The sequence below is a fragment of the Protomyctophum bolini genome (genome assembly GCF_963924005.1).
Source record: "Protomyctophum bolini genome assembly, chromosome: 13".
Lineage (NCBI taxonomy): Eukaryota > Metazoa > Chordata > Actinopteri > Myctophiformes > Myctophidae > Protomyctophum > Protomyctophum bolini.
This window is the reverse complement of record NC_137874.1, coordinates 34,955,131-34,978,833: the sequence shown is the minus strand read 5'-3', so window position 1 is coordinate 34,978,833 and position 23,703 is coordinate 34,955,131. Positions and strand designations below refer to the sequence as shown.

The window sequence follows — 23,703 nt, the reverse complement described above, 5'->3', positions numbered from 1 at the left end:
CTTTCATTCCCCACTCGCCCTCTTCCTTCTTTATCATTTTCTGTAGTCACCCCTCCTCCACTCCACTCACCCTCTAGTCTCTTTTGTCAATCATTCGCTCTGTCCTCGTACCTACCCAGTCAGCGGATACGCACAGGGCCACGTCGCTTTAACTCCAAGCCTCTTCCGCTGTCCCAACATGCTGTCTCGCTTGCTCCCACACACACACAGACACAAGTGCCGGTTCCTTCAGCAAGCAGACTGCTGATACAGCCTGCTGGCCAGTAAAGGAATTGCAGCGCTCTTAATAGACTGGCTGGCACTGTTGTGTACTTGGTAAACCATACATGAAACGTAGCGTTCTCTATTATGGGGTGAGCATCTGTGAATTTGTAGTTATATAATATTTATGGATCATTGTACATAACAGATTATATAGGATAAAGTAGTTAATAAGACATTTGAGTCACAATGATGAGAGACCGGTAGTGAAGATGAAAGTCTGTTTTTGGGGGAGGTGGCGGAAGAGCGTTTAATTAATTCAAACAATGTACTCTCAATCATCGATCTTTGCAGGTTGCTTGCCTAGAGGTCACTGTGTACCTTTAGTTAATAATCCTATCATGAGGACTAATGATGCATCTTTTTAAAATATTGCTGCAAGGTTAATATTAACGGGACCATACAAAGCTAACTAAGTCATTTGTACACCATCATTTTGAGTCGTTTTTATGTATTTTATTTTATCATGTTTGGAACCTGCCGAGCGCATGTTTTTCCACATGTATGTACCTAAACCGTGCATCTAAGTGACAATAAGTTGAATCTGAGTTCTAACACAGTCTCTTCTGTGGAATCACCTTCCGTCAGGCAACAAGCACAAGTGGGTTCCCTTAATGATCGAGGTGAAGTCTGAGGGCCCGCGGGAGCGTTCTGCTTCCAGGAACAACAGCCGGCAGAACGAGCCCCCCCGCATGCCACCCAACGCCAGGAATGACCTCCGAGGTGAGTCTACCGTGTCATGAGCACCTCGCTCTGGGTGACCTGTCCGTGTCGACACCCCGGGCCACAGCATGGCATGTCTGGGTGGCAGTAACATGAACTATATACATTATGCCATGTACTGTGTGCCCGCTAAATGCTTCCGGAGTGGACGACGTGCAGAGTGGAAGTGATGAGTCTCACATGTCTCTTCTCTGAGTGAATATCAATGGAGAGAACTACAACAACTCTGATCCCGGCATTGAAACACAGAAGAGACATTACTGAAAAGGAAGATAAAATAAACACATAATGGGTATTGTCATGAACATTACAGTTTTTTTTTAATCACATGTTCTCCCAACACAATTTATAGTGTAGAAGAAAACCAAATCAACAGAAACAACTTGGTTATATGAAATCTTTGGTTATAAGTACGTCCAGCTGCTATTCAGCCAGCTCTTAATGGGGGACTTTAAACTAATCAACTTAAAAGTACAATATAACTCCAAATATTGGTTAGATATTTTCAATAGTTCTGTCGATAATCCAACATATTTTCCCCAATGATTTGCATTGCATGGTGAAATGGGTCTCAAAGTTTGTTTGGCACATACATGAATGCAAACAGATTATGTCAATGTAGACAATAACATTACAAATCACAAGGTAATCTCCTTTTTGAGTTTATTATTTCAATTATGAAGAAGATCCACTTCAGATCTTCCAATAATAAAATCAATATCAAATTGACTTTTTTATATAAATACATTTAAAAAAGTCCAGCGTTTTGTAATGTTTTACATTGGCAAAACTCTTCTGAACAGTTGTGCTATAAGTGTTATGTATCTACATCATGCTTATACAGTATAGTTTAAGTTTATTTACATACTTTTATTTGTAAAAACATGCCTGTGTTTGCTCACTGTTCTTCATTTAGTTTTTTTAGTTTGTAGATGGTAGGTAGACTTCGTATGACGGAGTATATAGGGCTTACAGGACAACTTTAGTTTTTTTCAACCAAGGTTCATGTTTTAGGTTATTAGAGAAAGTAAAAGATGATTATTTTTAATAATAATTTTGTTTCATTTGCTGCTTTCTTTCGTTTTTTAGGGATTGTAGCTGTTTTTGATAGGGGGGTGGGGGCATTCGAGCATGGGGCTAAATATGTATTCTTTTACAACATTTTCTAGCGATTTATTTTTTTATTATTTAATATAGTCCTACTAGACCCCAATAAATTACATCTGGCCACAAAAGATCACGAGATCTACTGAATCGAGAGATCTACAAGCTCATAGCGCGCCACCGAGCTTGTAGGTCTGCTATTTTTTTTAAATCTTAAAAATGTGTCGCAAATCTTTGAATATATATTCTTTCAAAGTGAATGTTTTTAACTCTGGTCTAAATGGGTTAAGTGGTTAATCTCTGTGTCACGTCTGTCTGCCTCCGCGTCAGGTGTGTGTACAGTGCAAACAGTCCCAGGTTGTCTGATGGATGCTTATATAGAAATGGCTGCATGCGTGTACAGTACATGCACACACACACACAGCACACGTGTGTCATGCGTGTATAGTACACTACATGCACACAGCACACGTGTGTCATGCTCCAACACTTTTCTCTAGTTCTCACGACGAGCCTTTTGGTATGTTGTTTGTAACACCTGGTTGTGGTGGTTGTGTGTTCCAGACTGGCACAGTCAGAAGTACGAGCGGGTGGTATCTTGTTTGTAACGCCTGGTTGTGGTTGTGTGTTCCAGACTGGCACAGTCAGAAGTACGAGCGGGTGGAGCGCGACTGGCGCGAGGACCACGACGAGGTGTCGAGCGTGAAGAGCGAGGGAGCTCCGTTCCGCGGCGGGTTCAGAGGTCGCAGCCGCGGAAGAGGGAGGGGCAGGGGGCGCGGCGGCCGAGGTGGCCGAGGTATGTCTTCACGCACACGTGCGCACACACACATTCTCAGACACTCTCTCTCTTTTTCTCACTCTCTCTCTCTCTCTCTCACTCTCTCTCTTACGGAGTATTATTTTTATTTACCGTAATCTATTCTGTATTCATGTGCTTCAAGAGAAAAAAAGACAGATTTAAAAGCCCAAGTAAAATAGATATACAGGAATTGGAGTAGTGGCATCATGCATATTGACAGCTTATAGTAGCTTATAGTGCAACCGGTTCTAAAGTATACATACAGTATATGTGTATAGTTGGTGCATAATTGCATATTATACATTAATTATGCTTTTTACTCCACGTAAAAGCCAGTAGCCTGAACGCTGTAGAAGTGATGAGTTTCACTTTCACATGTCTCTTCTCTGACTGCAAACCAATGGAGAGAAGTACAACATCAACTCTGATCTCAGCGTTGAAACACAGCAGCACACAGGCCTGACATTTGGACTTTCCTCTAATGTTAATATTGAGATTATGAAGACGGCGGAACTAAAACGTACAGGAAGCCAGTCAAAGAAATCAAACGTGAGAAGGAACATGATGTTCCCCCTGTGTAAACCCAGGTTTGTGTAATTGCCCAAGCAGCCACATGGATTAGTTTTCTTTACGCCAGGACACCCCGTCCAGGACGGGCTTCAGACGCGACCTCCTCAAGGGGGCTTGGCTCAGATCTGAACCTATTTGACTTGGCGTTCGGAACCTGTTGAGACCGCGTGCCCTTGTTGACGTCGACCCCGGGCAGGGTTCGAACCCACAACCTTCCACGTATCATTTTCCTCCCTTTTTTTTGTGTTTTGAAAGAAAGAAAATATTAACTCACTTTCCAATTCACACATCCCAAGCAGCCACATACAATGTGGCTGATTGGAAAGTCAGTTAATATTTTCTTTCTTTAAAACAAATCACAATAAAAGGAGCAAAAATGATAATACATTTCCCCCCGTGTCACTGTATCCCAAAGAGTATATCTGGGGTACTATTTAAATAATAATATTCTATAAACACTTGCCCTGGAGAATCCTGGTCAACTAAGTATACAGTATAGGATTTAAGTGGGTTAACCAGCTATAAGGCAATAATAAATTGAGGTTAGGGACCCAATAAAATGTACTGTACTGTACTGTACTGTACTGTACTAGGCAAGCCCTCCTCCCTGACCTGTGTGTGTCTGTGTGTTAGGCTGTGTAACAGTGACACTTGGTGGTGAACAAACGCTATAACGCTATTTTTGTGCTGGACACAGCCATGGACAGACCCAGGCAGGGACACAGCTCAAAAAAGAAAATACGATAACCCTTCTTTGTGCTATATAGAGCCAGCATATCTCTTCGTATATTTCTTCCCTACCCTCTAACCGTGGTTGTGATTGTGTATATTCTCGCCCTGATCTGGACCCCTGCAGAGGCAATAACCACAGTGAAAACATAAGCAGTGAAATAAACCCCGTAGCGGTGGTGTTATGAGGAGAGCTTTGGGTCCCATGTGCCTTGGAGCCGGGAGGGGAGAGAGAGACGTGTTAGCTTTGGCGTGCGTACTTTTCTGTCTAACTTGGAAGTAACTTCCCTTTACTCAGAAAGGAGGCTAAATGGACCTTTTGTTTTCTACAGTTGTTTTTGACATTCAACTATTTTTTTCTGTTCTTTTCTTTTAATTTATTCTTCATTGCCCTTAAATGTACAGTAAAAATAGACAAATATCCAAAATCATAAATGCTCATACAGACACAACATAGGACATAAGAACACATTACACGAGGCCATGAGGTGTCTAACATAAATTATATGAGAGAGAGGGGGGGGGGGGGGGGAAACTGGGGAGAGACCAGAGATAGAATAAGAGAGGGAGGCGGCTGAGAGAGATACAGTAAGTGCAGCTGAGAGTTAGGAGGCTCTTCTCTCCTCTCCTCCTCCACACTGTGTGGTGGTGAGTCGCTTACGGTAGGAATGTGCCCCAGGGGGACAATATAACGCTCCACAAATTAACTTTAAACACAGACTTTCTGTCTTTTCTGTCTCCTATGCATACTTCATCCTGTATGCACACTGCACACACACACACACACACACACACACACACACACACACACACACACACACACACACACACTCTCACACTCACACACACTCTCTCTCTCTCATTCACGGTGTTGAAGAAGCACACCACACTTTAAGCGAGTGTAAACTGTGCTGTAAATGTGTCACATGCGTTGTCCCACCCGTGTGGCGCAGCACTGATTCATGGGAGAGTGTCTGCACACCCGCTTCACAGGCGGTGTGTGTTGGGCTTCACTCGTCCTCCATGTTTTCTCAATCTTACTATCCCTGTCACTCTCTTCTTTCACAGTCTCTTTTAGCCGTTTCTCTTCGTTCACCTGACTCAGATATAGGCAGTAAATAAATGTGTAAAATTGATTATATTTCATAATTGATTCAACGTATTAGTTCATCAATTGAATCGATTATGAAACATAATCTACAGAATCGATTTTCTAAAATAGTGATAATCGGTGATTTATCATATCTCAATGGCGTCCCTTTTGTGACGGATTAAGTATAAATACGGTATAAATCAATTAATTTGAATCCAAGTTCGTCGACGTGCTTCTCGATTACCCAAAAACATAATTGACGGAATAATGGTTCCGTAGTTACTGTTGCAGCCCTAATCCATTTATTCTACTAGTGCCTTTGTCTGTCTCTCTGACTGACCGTCCTGTCATATCTCCTTCCAGGTCACTATGAGTACCACTATGGCTACAAGTCCTATGAGGGGAAAGATGGTGCTTACGGCCAGAAGTTCAACAGCACAGTGACCTACTACTACGATAACCTGAGCAGCAACGACCTGTTCTCTGTGGACCAGGACCTGCTCAAAGACTACATCAAGAGACAGATGTATGCCCCCCCCTTTTCAGCAACTGACACAATATATTTAGAGTTCATAGTTCTACTGCAGGGCGCTCTGTTTTTTTTTAACCCATTTAGGCCTGACCTCAAAACTCTACAAAGAGCTTGTAGATCTGCATTTTTCAATAGCTAAATTATAACATAATGTTTAAAACACCAAAAGGGGTTCCCGCCCAAAATGGCTTAACTCAACTTTTTCTTGGTTCATAAATTCAACTTCTGTTAATCTTTATTTCAAAAGAAAGAAAGAAATTATTCTATATGTGCCTGCTTTTCCCTTGTTCAGGGCCTTTCGAGTCTGTTTAGAACTATGTTTTAAACATAATACTATTACTAATATAATAATAATGAAAATGGTAAATGGTGCATTTATATAGAGCCTTTATCCAAGGCGCTTTACATAGGTTGTGCATTACATTCACCCATTCACACACCGATGGCAGCAGAAACCATGCAAGGCACCAATCAACACATCAGGAGCAATTAGGGGTCCAGTGTCTTGCTCAAGGGTTCGAACTGGCAACCTTGCGGTTCCCATCCAGCCACTCTACCCCTGAGCCACTGCCGCCCCTGATGATAACAACAATGTCCTGTCCTCTTGTAGTGAGTACTACTTCAGCCTGGACAACCTGGAGCGTGACTTCTTCCTTCGGAGGAAGATGGACGACGAAGGCTTCCTGCCCATCTCCCTCATCGCCAGCTTCCACCGAGTCCAGGCCCTCACCACCGACGTCCGCCTCATCCTGGAGGTAAACACTCCACTCCCTCCCAGCTATTTGGTTTTTTTAATAAACAGCAAAAGCGTTCGATTAATTGGTCAGTTTGGTCTTCGTTGAACTAGACTTAGACCTGAGGCCGATTCTGAAAAAGACACAGATGCTGTCCCGATTCTTTTAATGCTTCCCACCCCCCCTATATTTCCTATATCCACCTTAGCCCATAGAACTTGCCCTAGCCCTGGCGACCTTGCAGGCTTATGCAAAAGATACAATTTAATTATTTTAGATATGGTTCATTTGCATCCTATAGTTTGTATAGTTTCAATGTACAGCTCACTTCTTTTAGGATATTATAATCTTGTTTTACCTATGATCCTAGACTACTATTTCAATGCATTTGATGTATTATCTCGTGTTAACCTTGCTTACTGTAAGTCGCTCTGGAAAAAAATGACTGTTGGATGACGTTAATGATGTTTCTGCAATTGATAGTAGCATGAAGAAATTACTCCGTTTTGCAATCACAGAGATTCCAATCACAGTACATCTACAGAACAACGTGCAGTAGAAATGATGAGTCTCACATGTCTCTTCTCTGACTAAAAAACAATGGAGAGAACTACAACAACTCTGATCTCAGCATTTACACAGAGTAGCGCACATTTGCGTTTTTTTTTTTTTTGGTTTTTTTACACCTGTGAAATAGTGAAAAGCTTTTTTTGATTGGCACTACGGTTACTATTAAATGTCCACTGGAAGCTTGTTTTGGCATATTTCGTAATGTTAATTGGACCATTAATATGTACGTATATACATACACTAATGTTCTATTATTCTGCTGTATGCTACATACATTATTGAAAGTGAGTAGTAGTCATTTCAACCCAGGAGACTGCATAAAATTCAGGTGTGGACATTGCCATTCCTTTAACCCCATGCATTCTATTCTGCGTTTCCAGGCCTTGAAGGACAGTAAGGAGGTGGAGATTATCGACATGAAGATCCGCCGTAAGGTGGAACCAGATAAATGGCCGCTGCCTGGCCTGATGATGCCCGGCGCCGACCACCAGACAGACTTCTCCCAGCTCATCAACTGTCCCGAGTTCGTTCCCAGACAGATGAGCGACCAGACCGCAGGTAAACACGCAAAGCGCAGTAAACGCTCAAAGCGCAGCTCATCAGTGCCATATCCAGGTGGCAAACATGCATGCTTTTTGCTTAGCAAATAAATAACGCAATTCTTGGTCAAAGTGCGCACTGCGCAGGTACGAAATTGATTAATTGGGCTCATAGCAAAACTTAACAAAAGTCTACGATCATGTGTGATAAACACACCTTAGCCAAAAAAAATCTAAACAATTACTGAGAATAAAAAGCAGAAAAGCCAACAGAATAAAAAGCTGATTTATTGTCGAATAACTTGATGATATAGACTAGAGTTGAGTTTGAAATGACGTCTCCGGGGCGAAGCAGCATGTGCTAATGTGGTGCGAAAGCGTGTGAGAGTGGTACTCTCACACAAGCAGTATGAGGTAGCATTTTTAAATGAAGACTGTTATGGTTTAGAGTTGACAGAGAACGGATAGCAGTAGTCATGACCGTCACTAAAGGATGAGCAATGCATCCCCAGGGGGGGGGGGTCCCACAGGACTTCTTAGTGCAACGGGAACATTTTGATAGACTGAGTAGAGCATGGATGGACCTAGATGTCAGCATGGATGGAAGAAATGGCTGGACAGAACAGGAAATTGTTTGGCACTATATTGCAAAAAACAAAACAAAAGTGTGTTCAATGAACCCATTCTGACCTGAGATCAGATTCTAAAAGTGTCTTCTACATCCTGACAGTTTTCTGGAAAAGCTATGTTTCTATGTCAGTCGTTCTTCGATTTTTCTAAAATAGCAGACCTACAAAGTCGTAGCACGCCACTCGCTGACGTGCTATGAGCTTGTAGATCTGCTATTTTTCAATAGCTATATTATAACATAATGCTAACACCAAAAGAGGTTCCTGCCCAAAATGGGTTAAATGAATGCATGGCAGTAGCAATGGGACATTTCTCCATTTTGCGATGACGATGATCCCGATCACAGTGTGCAACATAGAAATGCAGTGCAGTAGAAATGATGAGTTTCACATGTCTCTTCTCTGACTGAAAACCAATGGAGAGAACTACAACAACTCTGATCTCAGCATTGACACACAGCAGCACACATAGATAACTACTGAGCTGTGAATAGAATTGTTTTTGTTCAACTTGTCTAATCAGCACTACGGTAACGGAACTACTGAGGAACCATATTTAGAGCATAGCAGTGGTGGCCATTTTGTTTACCGGCTCTGGTTCCACAGGTAAAAAGCCCATTCATGGCCTGGGCCGTGGCTCAGCGGTCCAGGCACCGTGGCCGGTAATCCAGTCTGGCAGTGTGCCGCGGGTTCGACTCCCGATCGCGACGGCCTTTACTGCATGTCATCCCCCCCCCCCATCTCTCTCCCCATTTCCTGTCAGCCTACTGTCTGTCCCTCCATAAAAAAATATAAAATAAAGGCGAAAGACACAAAAAAACACACAAAAAAAAGCCCATTCATTCAGCCCATAGAGATAATATTTCGATAATATTTAATTATTTATATTCATTATTTTAAGCCTGGAACGAAGCCGTCTAGGGTCCTGGTGAAACGTGACCACAAAACATATGATTCTGTGTCAAAAGATATTTGAAAACCGCACAAAAAAAGGGATGTAACTCTTTTTTTTGTTGCTCTGATGCAGCCTGAAGGTGGTCACTGGGTTCGATTCCAGAACCCTACAGGACCTTTGCTTCATGTCCCCGACTCTCACCGTTTCCTGTCAATCTCCACTGTACTTATCGTAACTTACCTGCCAAGATTAATTCATTAATTCACCTCGTACTGCCAGGATTTTCCCCTGTTCAACCCTTATTTTGAAGAGCCAAAACCCGTGACCGGATGTTACAAATGTTACTACTACTGTGTGTGTTGTCGCATTCCACTTCCGGTCTCGCGATCGGCTCTGAGTTAAAAGAAAGGTCCACTTTCTAGAGGCTTCTGAGCTGGAGCACGGAGAGCAGTCGGTAGTAATACGGCGTCACTAAAGGGTGTCAGAGCGCAATGGAAACATTTAGATAGACTTAAAGTAAAGGCAAAGCAAAGAATGACAAATAATTTCACTGTATTTGAACAGATCATGCCATGCATAAAATGTAGAATTCTGCCTCTCTCATTCACATATTTAACAAACGATCATCATCATCATCATCGCAAACGTCATGTTTATGTAAATCATGTTTATTCTGTCTGCAGCAGTAGGCTATCAACAAAAGAAATGACAGTGGATGATCTGCCCTGTCCCAGAGGTTGCATGGTGACACCCATCAGTGTCTGCCTGCCTACCCTCACAAAAAAGCAAGTGCTGTCTGAACTATGTAGTGGAATGTCAACACAATACGGACATCATCAGCCTACAGACTTCATGAAGTGCTGTGCACTGAATGATGTTCAAATGATGTTTACATTGTGCTGTAGAAAAATAAACATGAACCACTGAGAATATGTATTTTTATCAGGTGTATGTATAGTGTTGTTTTCTCAACAAAAAATTAACATTTCCATCTTTTACCAGAGGAAGGGCCATAATATTGACTTGGAATTGATATAAACCGTTTACAGTCTTGACAGGGAACCCAGTCTGCAGAGTAATGGATCCGTGTTGATCCATTGATCAGAGAGCTAGTCAACAACAAACTGCATACAAACCTGCTGTGTGGTTACTGTGAGGCTTGTCTAAACCAATGATTGTCTAAAACATTATTTTCTAGTATTTATATGGACCCTAAAATAATTAATACCAAAGTGAATTGCGATCTTAGGAGGTACCAAATGTTGGCCTATCTTATGGACCAGGATTTGTTTTCGGTCAAGAGACATGAGAAAGGCCCAATGATTTACAAGACACAAAATTGGCAACCGAAAATACCGATGTGCAAACGGTATGTGTGAAGGCCAGGAAGTGTAATGCAGACGATAGTGAAGACGTCGGTCTGAATGTTTTGGCCTAACCCTCCTTTGACTGGTCCAGGTTCCTCCAAAGGAGGTCCGCAGCAGACCAAGATGGACTCGGACACCTCCAACCTGAAGACCATGCCCAAAGGCCTGTCCGCCAGCCTCCCTGACCTGGACTCTGAGTCCTGGATCGAAGTGAAGAAGAGGCCCAGGCCATCTCCAGCAAGACCCAAGGTGAGCGAAAGATTGTTTAGTTTGACTTTTTACCACTATTTATTTTGTTCTTTTGAATGGCAGTAGTAGGCTTGAGCTTGTAATTTGGGTTTAGAGCTGAAACATTGTCTGATCATGATCAGATATTACAGACACAAAGCCACAAACAAATCTCCCTCTGGTCATTATCAAGATCAGTGTCATCCTCTACTCTACTTCCTTTGGCCTTATCTTATATTCTTTGTTATGTTGGGATCCACTCCCTCCTCTTTTCTGCCTCGTCCTTCATTGTAGCAGCAGCAACAGAAGGAGAAAGAAGACCCGGCTCGTTCCCCGGTTCCACAAACAGGTTCCTCGCCTGCCCCCTCCGCCGCCCCAGCCGTTAAGGTACTACATGTTTCCTAGATATTTACAGTGAGATCCATGAAGGTGCGTTCCAATCTTAAGATATATATATTATTATATTTGTTTCCAGTCGCTTCACTTTGGTCACGCAGGTCAGCGTTGGTAAATAAAAATAAATAAAATAAAGTCCCTTCGCTCCAGCTCACTCTCTTCCATGCGAGATCTGTAGCTCTCTTCCCCTTCCTCGAGTAGTGGATCTATTGTAAAAAAAAATTAAGATGTCCTTTTTGGTCCTCGTCCTGAGATGCACCGGCTCTCATCCTTAAAGTGGGTTTTATACGTATACGTATGTATACTACACACTTTAGTTAAATTTGCTTTAAACCAACCAAGTCATTAGTCTTAAGTAATTTGACAGCAAGAAAAACTCACTCATAACCTCCTACTCCTTCTCTTTTCGTCTCGTCTTTCTCCTTTTACTTCTCCACTTTTGTTTGGTTTCCTCTTCTCCTCTCCCTTTCCCCTCCCCTGTCTCCGTCCTCCTCTCCCTTTCCCCTCCCCTGTCTCCGTCCTCCTCTCCCTTTCCCCTCCCCTGTCTCCGTCCTCCTCTCCCTTTCCCCTCCCCTGTCTCCGTCCTCCTCTCCCTTTCCCCTCCCCTGTCTCCGTCCTCCTCTCCCTTTCCCCTCCCCTGTCTCCGTCCTCCTCTCCCTTTCCCCTCCCCTGTCTCCGTCCTCCTCTCCCTTTCCCCTCCCCTGTCTCCGTCCTCCTCTCCCTTTCCCCTCCCCTGTCTCCGTCCCCAGGACGGAGCGGAGCCCGACGAGCCGGAGGAGCTGGACTTCATGTTCGACGAGGAGATGGAGCAGATGGACGGCCGGCGCAACACCTTCACCGACTGGTCGGACGAGGACTCGGACTGCGAGATCGACGACAACGACGTCAACAAGATCCTCATCGTGACTCAGACGCCGCCCTACCTGCGGAAGCACCCGGGAGGCGACCGCACCGGGCACCACGTTCCGCGCTCCAAGCTGACCAACGAGCTGGGCAGGGTGATCAACGACGGGCTCTACTACTACGAACAGGACCTGTGGGACGACACAGTACCGCCCGAGTACGCCACCATCAAGGTGAGGTCCTGGCCATCGTCGTCTCTGGTCAAAGCAGAGCTGTTTTGACAACTTAGACTGTATTCAGATGAAGAGATTTTTAGAGTTCCCAAGTTAAGTTTGAACCTAGCCTGAACCGACACATGTGAGTTGGGATAAAAAATTCCCCCAGGCCCGACCTAAGCCCAAGATAAAAATAAATACATTTGTATTATTGATCATCGAGGAATACCAAACTAGCTTTTTGATGCCTTCACGAATTATTACATCAACATCGATACAGAGTTAACTACAGGTCAGTAGTTCCAGTGGACAGTTTTGGCGTCGCGTAATGTTGGCACGTGTAGAAACAAGTAAGCAAGGCAACGCTTGGCCCAACTGTTGACACACATCCACTATTCCAGCGGGCTCTTCTGACAGCTTCTATGTTCTGTGTATATTCTCCCATTGGAGGTGTTTCTGTCCAAGGCTAGATGACGAGCAGATATATAATTCTTTCATTGGAGAGGACAGTTTCTGGATATATAATTCTTTCATTGGAGAGGACAGTTTCTGGATATATAATTCTTTCATTGGAGAGGACAGTTTCTGGATATATAATTCTTTCATTGGAGAGGACAGTTTCTGGATATGGCACCCTCACAGAACAGAAAGCTCCTGTCCAGTGGGGAGAGAGAAGGGACATGATTGTGCTGCGGGCCACCACCGCTGGCCCATTGTGGCATTGTTGCCCCTCTTTGTGGAGTCACACGTGCTGCCCAGGCACACGTCCAGCGACGTGTGGAAACACAGGGCCTTGTTTATAAATAAACCCCTGCCGGCCAGGCCTCGGCCTGAAGGGGTCCAACAGGCGGGTCTTAAGAGGGAAACAAAGCTCTGAAGATGTACGCTGGAAGAGCCGAGGACACTTGGTTTGGCATGGAGGAAGGCGTGAGTGGTTCTCAGCGGATAGAATGGAGATATTGATCATTTTCTTAGTGATTATTGAATCAATTACAATTATTGAGAAGCACGTTTTTTTCCCCCTTCGTTTTTATATCAACTGATGCCAAAAATTGGGATAGATTATTTTTTTTAAATGACAAAAATAGCAAAGAATTGCCGTTCGACAAGCTCACAACTTGTTGCTATGATTGTGAGCTTGAAAATCTGCTGTTCTTGCTATTTTTGAATTTCTAATAAAATAATTTAGAAATCTGTTAAATGGATTATTGGACAGTTGCACCTCTATTTGAGTTGCTGGATGGCACAGTCAGCCGTTGACATTGTTTGTAATAGTGTTCGTTCTATGTTAATAACAGTAATAACAGTAAATTACTATTATTAGTTGATTTATATAGTTGTAGTAGTAGTGTTGTTTATAGGTGGTAGCAGTAGTAGTACTACTATTACTGTAATTCCTGTTACTATAATGATCATAATTCACAATGGTACTAACAGTGGTAGGTGGTTAAAACATGGCCGTATACTGGTGGGGCCAAGTGATGGAGGTGTGTGCTGTTGTGATGAGTTGGTTCCAGCAGCTGGAATGTTCAGGGTGCCCGTGGACTGCTTGGGTGTTGTGTTGTTCATATAGACCTGCCGTCGGTGTCCCTGACTCCACTCACTCACTGCAGCGAAGAACCCAACAGACATGAAGGTTAAAAAGGTCTTTCTGGCAGCCGTGTTCTGCTGTTGTGTCTCGGTCTCCAAACTGTTCCAGAAAAGGTCTGTCTCAGGAAACTCAGTTCAGCGTCGTCTCCTGAATTACATCTTCCTTTTCTTGTTTTTGTTTGGATATATATATATGTATACACACACACACACACAGTGGGGCTCTGAGTGTGTTCACTCACGATGTGCTTTAGATCTTCATGTTTCTTTATTTTTTAGTTTTTTGTATTGAAAAATAATGTTCTCCACTTTAGAAGTGACGGTACTGTTTCTGTCTGAAAGCTAATTTAAGTCAATGTGGTGTTGATTCGTGTCACCTTTAAAGGTTTTTCTACTTTATTTAGTTATCTTGTCTTCAGGAGCCAAATTCCTCTGGCAAGCAAACAAGCCACGGAAGGCCATTACTATCAAAGTGTACCGTGTGTGTGTGCGTTTATTTAGTTCTCCCGATTGTCCTCTTTATTAAACCACAATGTTTTCCTCTCAACAGCAAGAGGTGGAGAACTTCAAGAAGGTCCACCTGATAAGCCGTGAACAGTTTGACTGCCTGACCCCTGAGCCCCCTGTGGACCCTGATCAGGAGGTCCCCCCAGGCCCCCCACGGCCACAGCAGAGTAAGCACCATGCAACATCTGGTTTTATTAATAATAATAATAACACTTTATTTGTATAGCACCTTTCATGACATGAAATGCAGCTCAAAGTGCTTTACAGAGCAATGGAGGAAAAAAAGAAAAGCAAGGCATAAACATTAAAAAACAAGCAGTAATGCAATACAGTGAGGACATGAATGACAAAAAATTAAATATCAATTAAAAGCAATGGTGTAGAAGTGGGTCTTGAGCTGTGCTTTAAAAATGTCTACAGAGGCTGCCTGTCGAAGGTACAGTGGGAGTTTGTTCCATGCCGTCGGCCCGTAGAAGCAAAAAGCTGCTTCCCCGTATTTTTTAGTGCCATTTTTTTTAGGCAAAGTGAGCAGGCCAGCAGTGGAAGACCTTAGGGGGGGCGGTTTGTGACATATTTAGGCAGGCAGTCATGTAGGTAGGAAGGTGCGAGACCATTGAGAACTTTATACACAGAACTTTGGCTTTGGCGTGACAACACGGGGGGAACAGCAGTTCTAATATAGTTGTAAATACTGAATAACTTCTGTCTCTCGTCTCCTCAGTTCCCACAGATGCTCTGGCAAACAAACTCTTCGGTGCCCCTGAACCTTCCACGATAGCCCGCTCACTCCCGACTACTGTGCCTGACTCGCCCAACTACCGCAGTGCCCGCACGCCCCGCACGCCCCGCACCCCTCACCGGAAGGACCCCACCATGGCGCCGCGCTTCTACCCCGTGGTGAAGGAGAGCCGGCCGGTTGACGCCAAGGTAAGGAAGAATGTCCTGGTGCCAGCGGTGTGTATACGCAGGTGTATTCATGGGAATACACCTGCGTAGAAAAAGTAGGTTCGTGAGTGGCTTATTGTCGGTATCAGCCGGTAACACGCGGGAGTCTATCCCCGTTACAATGCACTAGACCCCCCTGGGAGATGGCTTGCTGAGGTGGAGCGCCACACCTACCATCAGCTCCCAGTACTTCCCGCACGAATTGCTGCACCAAGCCGCGCTACTCATTCGCTGAGTTGGCGGTGCCCGGGATCGAACCCATGAACTTGTGGTCCAAAGGTGAGAGCTCTACCGACTGAGCTACCCCCGGACACATGCTAGTACATGCTACGAAAATATCAGATGTGCACACAAGACAAACATATTGATTTACTAGTTTTTGAATTAAGTTGGATTGCCGCACACGCACACGCATGTACATGTATTGAATTTGATTGTGGGGATGCACAATATAGATCTTTTGATCAATAAATTCCTGCTTCTCAAGACCGATACTAATAACCTGACGTAATAAATACATACTAGTGAGTAACGGTACATTTAACAGCTTTATTGCCGTGTTTTAACATTATAAGAAGTTACGGTCACTGCCGTGCCGATGTTTACAGTTATCTTTGAAGAGTCAATGTGTCGTAATTCTAGTTCTGTATCATGATTATCCGGCTGAAAATAGTCTGATCTTCTATTATTGAGCCGACACATAAGCCACTTCCGCAATACGGCTCACAAACAAAGAGCAAGAGCCGCCAGCCAAGATTGTCCATACCCCCTCGTTCACTTTGCATTGGACTCAGTTTCCCAGAAGCACTTGCAAGTCAGTTATAGGTCGATTTCCGATTTCGTCATCATAACGCGTCGGCCTCGTCACGATGTCCGCGACAAAGCCGGATTCTCATGAAAGTCATCAAAAAATGGCGAATTAAACATATAAAACGAATAGCAGGTTTAGCGTGTTGCGCAGGAAAAGACCGTTTCCCTGCTGTTCACAGTGAACAGTGACGCTGAACAGTGAACAGTGACGCTGTTAACATAGCATTGACTTTTTCTTTTTTTTATGTTTTTTGTGGGGAGAGAGATGGGGGGGGGGGGGGGGGGGGACATGCAGTAAAGGCCGTCGGGATCGGGAGTCGAACCCGCGGCACACTGCCAGACTGGATTACCAGCCACGGTGCCTGGACCGCTGAGCCACGGCCCAGGCCAACATAGCTATTATACCTATGACACCCATTTTGGTGTTTAGCATCACGTTATGCTTTAGCTATTGAAAAATAGCAGATCTACAAGCTCATAGCGCGCCACCGAGTGGCGCGCTACGAGCTTGTAGGTCTGCTATTTTTTGAAAAATCGAAGAACGACTGACATTTTTAGAATCTGATCTCAGGTCAGAATGGGTTAATCAGACCAGTGTGTGTCCAGTGGAAACCTCGTATGAATCTGATCTCAGGTCAGAATGGGTTAAAGAGATCCAAAAGCCTCTGGGTGCTTTGTCAACTGATTAAACAAATCCTTTAGCAGAACTGCAAGCATATGAAACTATATAAAATACAGAATATATATATATACAATACATTATCGGAGCTATTAATAATATTCTGATTTATCAGGATGATGTCATAATTCCTGACATTTGGCCACTAAGTATGTATCGGGGCCAATAATTGTCGTGCATCCCTAATGGATTGTGTTCCTTTTCCACCCCTCCAGACTCCCAGGAAGAGGAAGACCCGGCACAGTTCCAACCCTCCCACAGAGTGTCACGTTGGCTGGGTGATGGACTCCAGAGAACACCGCTCCCGCACGGCTTCAGTCAGGTACGGACGTTATCCTCTGACCATGTCGTCGTTGGTCATATCTTCACGTCTGTATCAGTGGTTTCCCAAACGTTTCAGCCTGTGACCCAAAAGATAAATCAGATGTCTCCCCCGGGACCCAAACTAGTGAAAATAGCAGATATACAAGATGGTAGATCGGCTCTTTTCACTAGTTGGTTTTCTAATTTATGGAATTTCTTCTATTTATTTATTTTTTTCTTCATGAAATTACTGAAAGAAATAATTTAATTGATTAAAAACAAAATGTAGGAAACTAAAAAATACCACAAAATTTGTCTGTGACCCACATAGGTCCCAACCGGGAACCAGTGGTCTATAGGCTTATACATCATAATAATCACGGTCTATATAAACTCTGACAATACGTCTCGCATCAATGTCACTATGACACACAAAACAAACTACAGTGTAAAACGCTTTGAGTCGGACAGGACTGACTGAGCTCATATTCACGTTTTGACTCCAACCTCAGCTCCAACGCCAGCCCGTCGGAGGGCACCCCCGCCCTGGGGAACATCGGCTGCACGCCCCAGTCCCTCCCCAAGTTCCAGCACCCCTCTCACGAGCTGCTCAAGGAGAACGGCTTCACGCAACACGTTTACCACAAGTACCGCCGGCGCTGCTTAACTGGTACACACAAACACTCACTGTTCCTTTTCCCTACGTCTGTTACTCAACGTGTCCACTAAGTGCCAGAGTCGAGGCTCTTGTACATTTAGGCCAAAACTAGCCTGGCCCAGCCTCCCGTGATTTCTCGCATAGAGGGGCGGGTGCCTGCCGGAAATCACGGCGGCGGATCATATTTTGTTCTTCCGATTTTGACTTGTACGCCTCTGCTTATCTCTTTCCCACTTCTCTACCAATCAAACAGAGCGGAAGCGGCTGGGAATCGGCCAATCGCAGGAGATGAACACGCTGTTCCGCTTCTGGTCCTTCTTCCTGAGGGACCACTTCAACAGGAAGATGTACGAGGAGTTCAGACAGCTGGTGGTGGAGGACGGAAAGGAAGGATACAGGTACGGACGCCACCCCGTTCATTTAGTTCATGTTTTATTAGAACAGTGGTTTCCTAACTTTTTAACTTCAAGGACACCCTTAACTCTGAGTTTAGATCCTTATCTATTTGGAACCCTAAGGGTCCCTGGACCCCACTTTGACAACCATTGTTGTATAAAGTCCTGGTTAGGCTGGAACTAGTGATTATTAACTTTTTTATTCTATCAACTACTTTTTCGATGTGTGTGTGTGCCGTATATTTCCAAATAGTAGCCCTTACTAGTAGTAGTACTGTAGTAGCCCCCACTGTCATGGCCCGGAGCAGGCTGGTGCAAAAATAAATAAAAGCCTACTGCAAATAAACACCTAGTCCTTTTAAACACCCGGGGTACAAATCGATTTTGCATATTAAACGTTACTCATATTTGTGTGTGTGTTCAGGTACGGTTTGGAGTGCCTGTTCAGGTACTACAGCTACGGCCTGGAGCGCAAGTTCAGACCAGACATCTTCAAGGACTTCCAGGAAGAGACCATGAAGGACTACGAAGCTGGTGAGATTAACATAACACACACGGAGAAATATCCACCACAATATCCTCTGTAGAGTCATGGACTACAGAGGTTGTTTTCAGATCGTGTTCTGATCGTGTCTCTGCCTCCTCCTCCTCACACAGGCCAGCTTTATGGACTGGAGAAGTTCTGGGCCTTCCTCAAATACTCCAAAGCCAAGACCATGGAGATTGATCCCAAGCTGCAGGAGTACCTGAGCAAGTTCAAACGTTTGGAGGACTTCAGGATCGACGTGAGTGGAATGTTTCTGTTGAATGTGTTTCATTACAGTCGTTTACCTCTTTGTTGCTCTCAACCCTTTTTTGGGTTGGGGTCTTTTATGCCTTAATTTATAGGACAGTAGACTGAAATGGGGAGAGAGATGGGGAGTGGCACACGGCCAAGGTTGTCGGGGATCAGGATTCAAACCAGGCTGCATTTGAAGCCTAGGTGCCCGGACCGCTGGGCCAGCGGCCTGGGCCACGTTGCAAGTCCAATATCCCATTAGTGATACCTTGACGATTGAATGGTTTAAGGTTCTCAATCGCCACGACTGATTTCAGTGATTTTGATTCCATAGAAGTCAGTTTTTTGGAATCAGCCTCCGGTCTTAACGGCTTAATGACTGTCACCTTTGCGTTCCAGCCCCCCATGGAGGAAGGAGGCCGCAGGAGGCACTCGTCGAGCGGCGATGGTCGTCGCCGCCACCCTTCACTGCCCTCCAGCCGGCCCCACAGCCAAGCCAGCTGCTCGGGCCCCAGCCCCAGCCCCGCCCCGCCCACTGCCCAGGCTGCCAGGGACGATGCCAAAAACACCAAGGCCCCGGCCTCCGCGTTGGATCCCAAGGCCCCAGCCTCCGCGTTGGATCCCAAGGCCCCGGCCTCCGCGTTGGATCCCAAGGCCCCGGCCTCCGCGTTGGATCCCAAGGCTCTGAAGTAACCCCCGCAAACGCCCCCCATCGGCCGCACAGATCAACCCTACAACTACGCCCATCTAGTCGCTAACTCTTTCTGCGCCACAGGAGGGGGGAAGGAGAGGGGGGTCCAGCCCTTTGTGCAAGCATCAGAAAACCCTTTTCCCCTGCCTTTATTACAACTTGTGATTTAGGAAAAAGGAAGCAAAAGTAATACTATTCTTCCATTTTGTTTTTTTTGGAGGGGGGGGAATAAAAAAAAGACCTTGTATGTCTTGATGAGACGAACGTTGAAGAAATGGATGGACATGTTTTATTTCTATTTTATTTTGCAAACCATGACACATTCTTCACTGGTTGTTTGCCATGAGAGAAGTCTTGTTTTTGTTGTTGTTGGTGTCAAGACAGCGACTGACTGCTTGCGGACCCTCCTTTTCGTGTCACTGGACCCCATGTTCTTTTAGATTGACACTGCTCTCCTGGCTCTACGGTGCGCGATTTCCTTGCTCAGATCTCAAGATTTATGGTTGTTATTTCCTTGGCGGGATTTGGAAGCAAAGTACTTTTGGGGGGGAAAAAATGACCATTAGATTTTTCTTCTTGGGGCTGGACATAAAAAGAAAATGAAGAGGGGGGAAAAAAAGCTGAAAATATTTCAAAAAACCAAATGAGCAAGAGAGAGAAAAAAAGAGAATACCATAAAAAAAGAAAGTTAAGACTTTAATCTATCGGTATGAACATCATTGAAAGTTGCCTTATTTTAATGGTTTTACTGCTTAGTTGTGCCCGCCACCTTAAGCTCGATTGTACAGCATTGACATTTGCAGATCACACGCCATCACAAACGCCACTTCCAGCAGAGGCCACTAGGGTTGTGCCCCTGTCTGCCAAAAAACCTATTTTCCACCCTCTGTCGCCTATATCTTTCCAAGTCTTCCAAGTGTCGTATGGTCTGTTACAACAAACCCTGTCAAACATCTCTAAAATCTTCGTGTTTGAAAGTTGTGGCTTCTCGTGCTTAAAAAAAAAAAAAACGCTTCAGTGGGAGGAAAGGATTGGACGGGGACGGCGTCCCTCGCGCCCTTCCTCGGACCTCCCTCCTCGCTGATGTTCCTTTGTAGCGCTCCCCTATGGACAGTTTGCATCCATCCATCCATCCATCCACCTGTTGGGACATCCATCCGTCACAACTGACCACCATCGCGGCACCGGGACTGGAATCAACCAATCCGGATTACTTGAAGAAACCAAGGTTTTATCAGAGGAGGGGCTGACATGTTTCGCTAGGTGCTCCGGGAGAGATGTTCGGTGAACTCGGGCTTTTTTCTTTTCTTTTCTTTTCTTTTTTTTTTTTAGTTTTTGCTTTTTAACCTCCGCCGAGGTTCTGCTCAACCCAGGCACAAGGTTAGCAGCGCAGCCTAGCTTTGGCCTTGAAACACTCGCCACCTCTCCTATTTACATCACACACACCCACACACACACACACACACACACACACACACACACACACACACACACACACAACTGTGTATGTTGCCACAGAGAGTGGAAACTGTTCCGTTTGAGGGCCAACGGACGACTAAACACAAGACTGGGATGGCGACACACTTTGTTCTGTTCAGTCGGAGCTGAGTTCCAGTCGGGTGAACCGTTGAGTCAAATAAACTCTAATAACCTAGCGAGGATAATTTAATCCTTATCCGAACACAAGTACTGATGATGATATCAAATAGACGAGTGATTTTCTTTCCTTTAATTTCTTTTTTTCTCCACTAATGTAAATGTGAATTTGACAGATGAAGAGAAATTATTACAAACTCCCTGCAACTTGTTTATAGAACAGATTATATATTCGCCTTACATGTGTACGTACTCTTAACTTTTTTTTTATGTCTCGTATAATTATCTTTTAATGCTTTTTAATTTCAATTTGCTGTGTTTCTATGCTATGGAGATGGGTTTGTCTCAGTGTCTGTCAATGTATGCTTTTGTGGAAACATCCATGGACTTTCAGGAATGGGAACATAGTACAAAAGAAGAAAGACAAAAGGGAAATTTTAAATTAACAAACAGGCATTCATGCTAAGAAAAAGAAGAATCTGCATTACCCAAACGAGAAGATAATGGTAATTCACGTTGAAATTGTTGGATTTTGTTTACAGATTGCATAGTGTCACTGAGATGGTAACCGAATGTCAATTCATTTCCAACAGCCACTTAAGCATAATTTATACTTTGTAGTACAATGGTGTGGCTTGCTTAAATTAACTGAGCCACAAACAAATGGTGCCTCGCGCTGAAAATGGCTAATTGACAAACTCACGACAACTGGCGTGTAACCATGTACAAATCGGGCCTAATTTAATAGTCAGAAAAGTCCAGGAAAGTAGGGTGAACAATAGCTATGGAAGCGCACAAAAAGTTTCAATGGTGTGTCGATACACATGATTAAGCAAAGATTTAATTGAAATCTAAAAAAAAACGGTATGGAATTATGAAAGTTAAAAGATGACTAGGAACCCTGTGACCTGCCAGCCCTTTATGATTAATGGATATTGATCCTTTTGTATAATTTTGTTTTATTTGGCAGTTAAGATCAATTTCCAGCAAAATCAGCTGGTTGTTCCCCTGCGTTAGGATGTCCAATTGTCATGTTCATGTTTGTTTGTTCGTTTTTTTTATTTTATTAAAACGTCATTGTTGGGGAAAACAAAAAGAATCTATAAGAGATAGCGAGAATTAACTTTATTTTTTAGCTTTTCTTTTCCCGTCTTGTTTGGCTTAACTCCAGGGAGCTTCGGGTTTGATTCAAGAGACGTGTAATTGACGAATCTCTTACCCTTAAGAATCGTTTTATTTGAGAATTAAAATACACAAATGTGTGTGTATGGAGGTTAAACAAAAAAAAAGGAAAAGAATAACTCCAGCTGTCCTACCATGCCCACTCACTGTGCTTTGATGTGGTGAACTGGTGTTTGGCTGCAGAACTGGCAGGTGGCCACTGGGAGGTAGTCTTTCCTAGTCCTCATGCCTTCCCTCCCCATAATGTGATGTCCACCTCCGTGCACTCCCAAGCCCCCCCTCCCCTCCCCATCCCCTCCAAACGTCACCTACGTTTGGATGGAGAACGGCGGTTGGAAGGAGGATGTTTTTCGGGTTGTTTCCCTTTAGAGCAAAGGGCAGAGTCTTTGCTGGACAACACAACCCGGACCTCCTTACATGGACTGAACAGGGTGGAGGGGGGGGGGAGTGGGCTGAGTTTACGGTGCCGGGCGGTTTAAAAATGAACTTTGCTTGATGGTCGAATGCTGGAGAGATGGACGGAACAGGATGAGGAGAGAGAGAGAGAGAGAGACACTGACAGAAACGGAAACCATCTCGGGTTTGGTGTGTTTGACCCAGAGGATTATGGCCAAACTTGATGTCTGGAGACTGAAAAAAAGAAAGAAGAAAAGGACAAAATTCCATAAAGCCATATAAATAAGAAATAGCTGTATACAGTATGAACCATTAAAAACATGTTAATAGTTCATTACCATTACAATATCCTAGGCTTGTCACGAGGAAAAAAAAGATTAAAAAGAGGAAAAACGGAACAAAAAAAATATATAAAATGGAAAAATGTAAAATACTTGAATGAGATCTTGTATTATAACATTTAATATTCATAATATCTGCTTTGTAGGCTGATGTGATTCGCTATTAGTGTTATTTGTAATTTGTAGTAATTATGCTTTTCCTTAATAAAGAAAAAAAAAACATAAAACGGACAAAAAAACCTCAAATACAAGCTGTTGTTGAGTGGTTATTTATATGTATGCCAGGGAGGCGGAGGCTAGAGCGTCTAGATTCTAGATGGACCACTTCACCTGATGAAACCAGCCCATTTTAATAGTTTCTGGTGGTTGTGAATCTTTTCAATGTCAATACACTGAATATTTTTGAGTGGTGCAACCATAGAGTGCAGCCACTCCAAATATGCCCAGCTTTGTCCGTCCCTGTGTCCCTATGTTTAGGGTACCAACAGGACGTGCTGTTGCACCACTTTGTTATAGTGAATCTGCCATTCAGTCTCATAGGCAGCAGTGGCAGCAGTGGCTTAGGGCTAGAGCGGCTTGTTTGATCCCGGGTCCCCCAGAGTTGG

The 23,703-nt window shown here is 44.0% G+C and overlaps 1 protein-coding gene across 4 annotated transcripts in view; it reads left to right on the top strand.

Annotated features, from left to right (window-relative positions):
* Positions 1-23,608, top strand: part of larp1 (La ribonucleoprotein 1, translational regulator) — a 68,050-nt gene extending 44,442 nt beyond the window's left edge. The window contains exons 6-22 of one of the 4 annotated variants that reach the window (XM_080780444.1): positions 850-984; positions 2,723-2,884; positions 5,643-5,805; positions 6,422-6,566; positions 7,496-7,673; positions 10,637-10,794; positions 11,068-11,160; positions 11,919-12,245; positions 14,368-14,491; positions 15,046-15,251; positions 16,974-17,080; positions 17,574-17,731; positions 17,973-18,117; positions 18,539-18,648; positions 18,772-18,899; positions 19,292-19,492; positions 19,574-23,607. In XM_080780444.1, coding sequence (XP_080636570.1) covers positions 850-984; positions 2,723-2,884; positions 5,643-5,805; positions 6,422-6,566; positions 7,496-7,673; positions 10,637-10,794; positions 11,068-11,160; positions 11,919-12,245; positions 14,368-14,491; positions 15,046-15,251; positions 16,974-17,080; positions 17,574-17,731; positions 17,973-18,117; positions 18,539-18,648; positions 18,772-18,899; positions 19,292-19,492; positions 19,574-19,585 — 2,552 coding nt within the window. In that variant the 3' untranslated portion in view covers positions 19,586-23,607. Of the gene's footprint in view, positions 1-849; positions 985-2,722; positions 2,885-5,642; positions 5,806-6,421; positions 6,567-7,495; positions 7,674-10,636; positions 10,795-11,067; positions 11,161-11,918; positions 12,246-14,367; positions 14,492-15,045; positions 15,252-16,973; positions 17,081-17,573; positions 17,732-17,972; positions 18,118-18,538; positions 18,649-18,771; positions 18,900-19,291 lie in introns of all 4 variants that reach the window. The other 3 variants (XM_080780443.1, XM_080780442.1, XM_080780441.1) reach the window with 3 other exon arrangements.
* Positions 23,609-23,703: the final 95 nt, after the last annotated feature.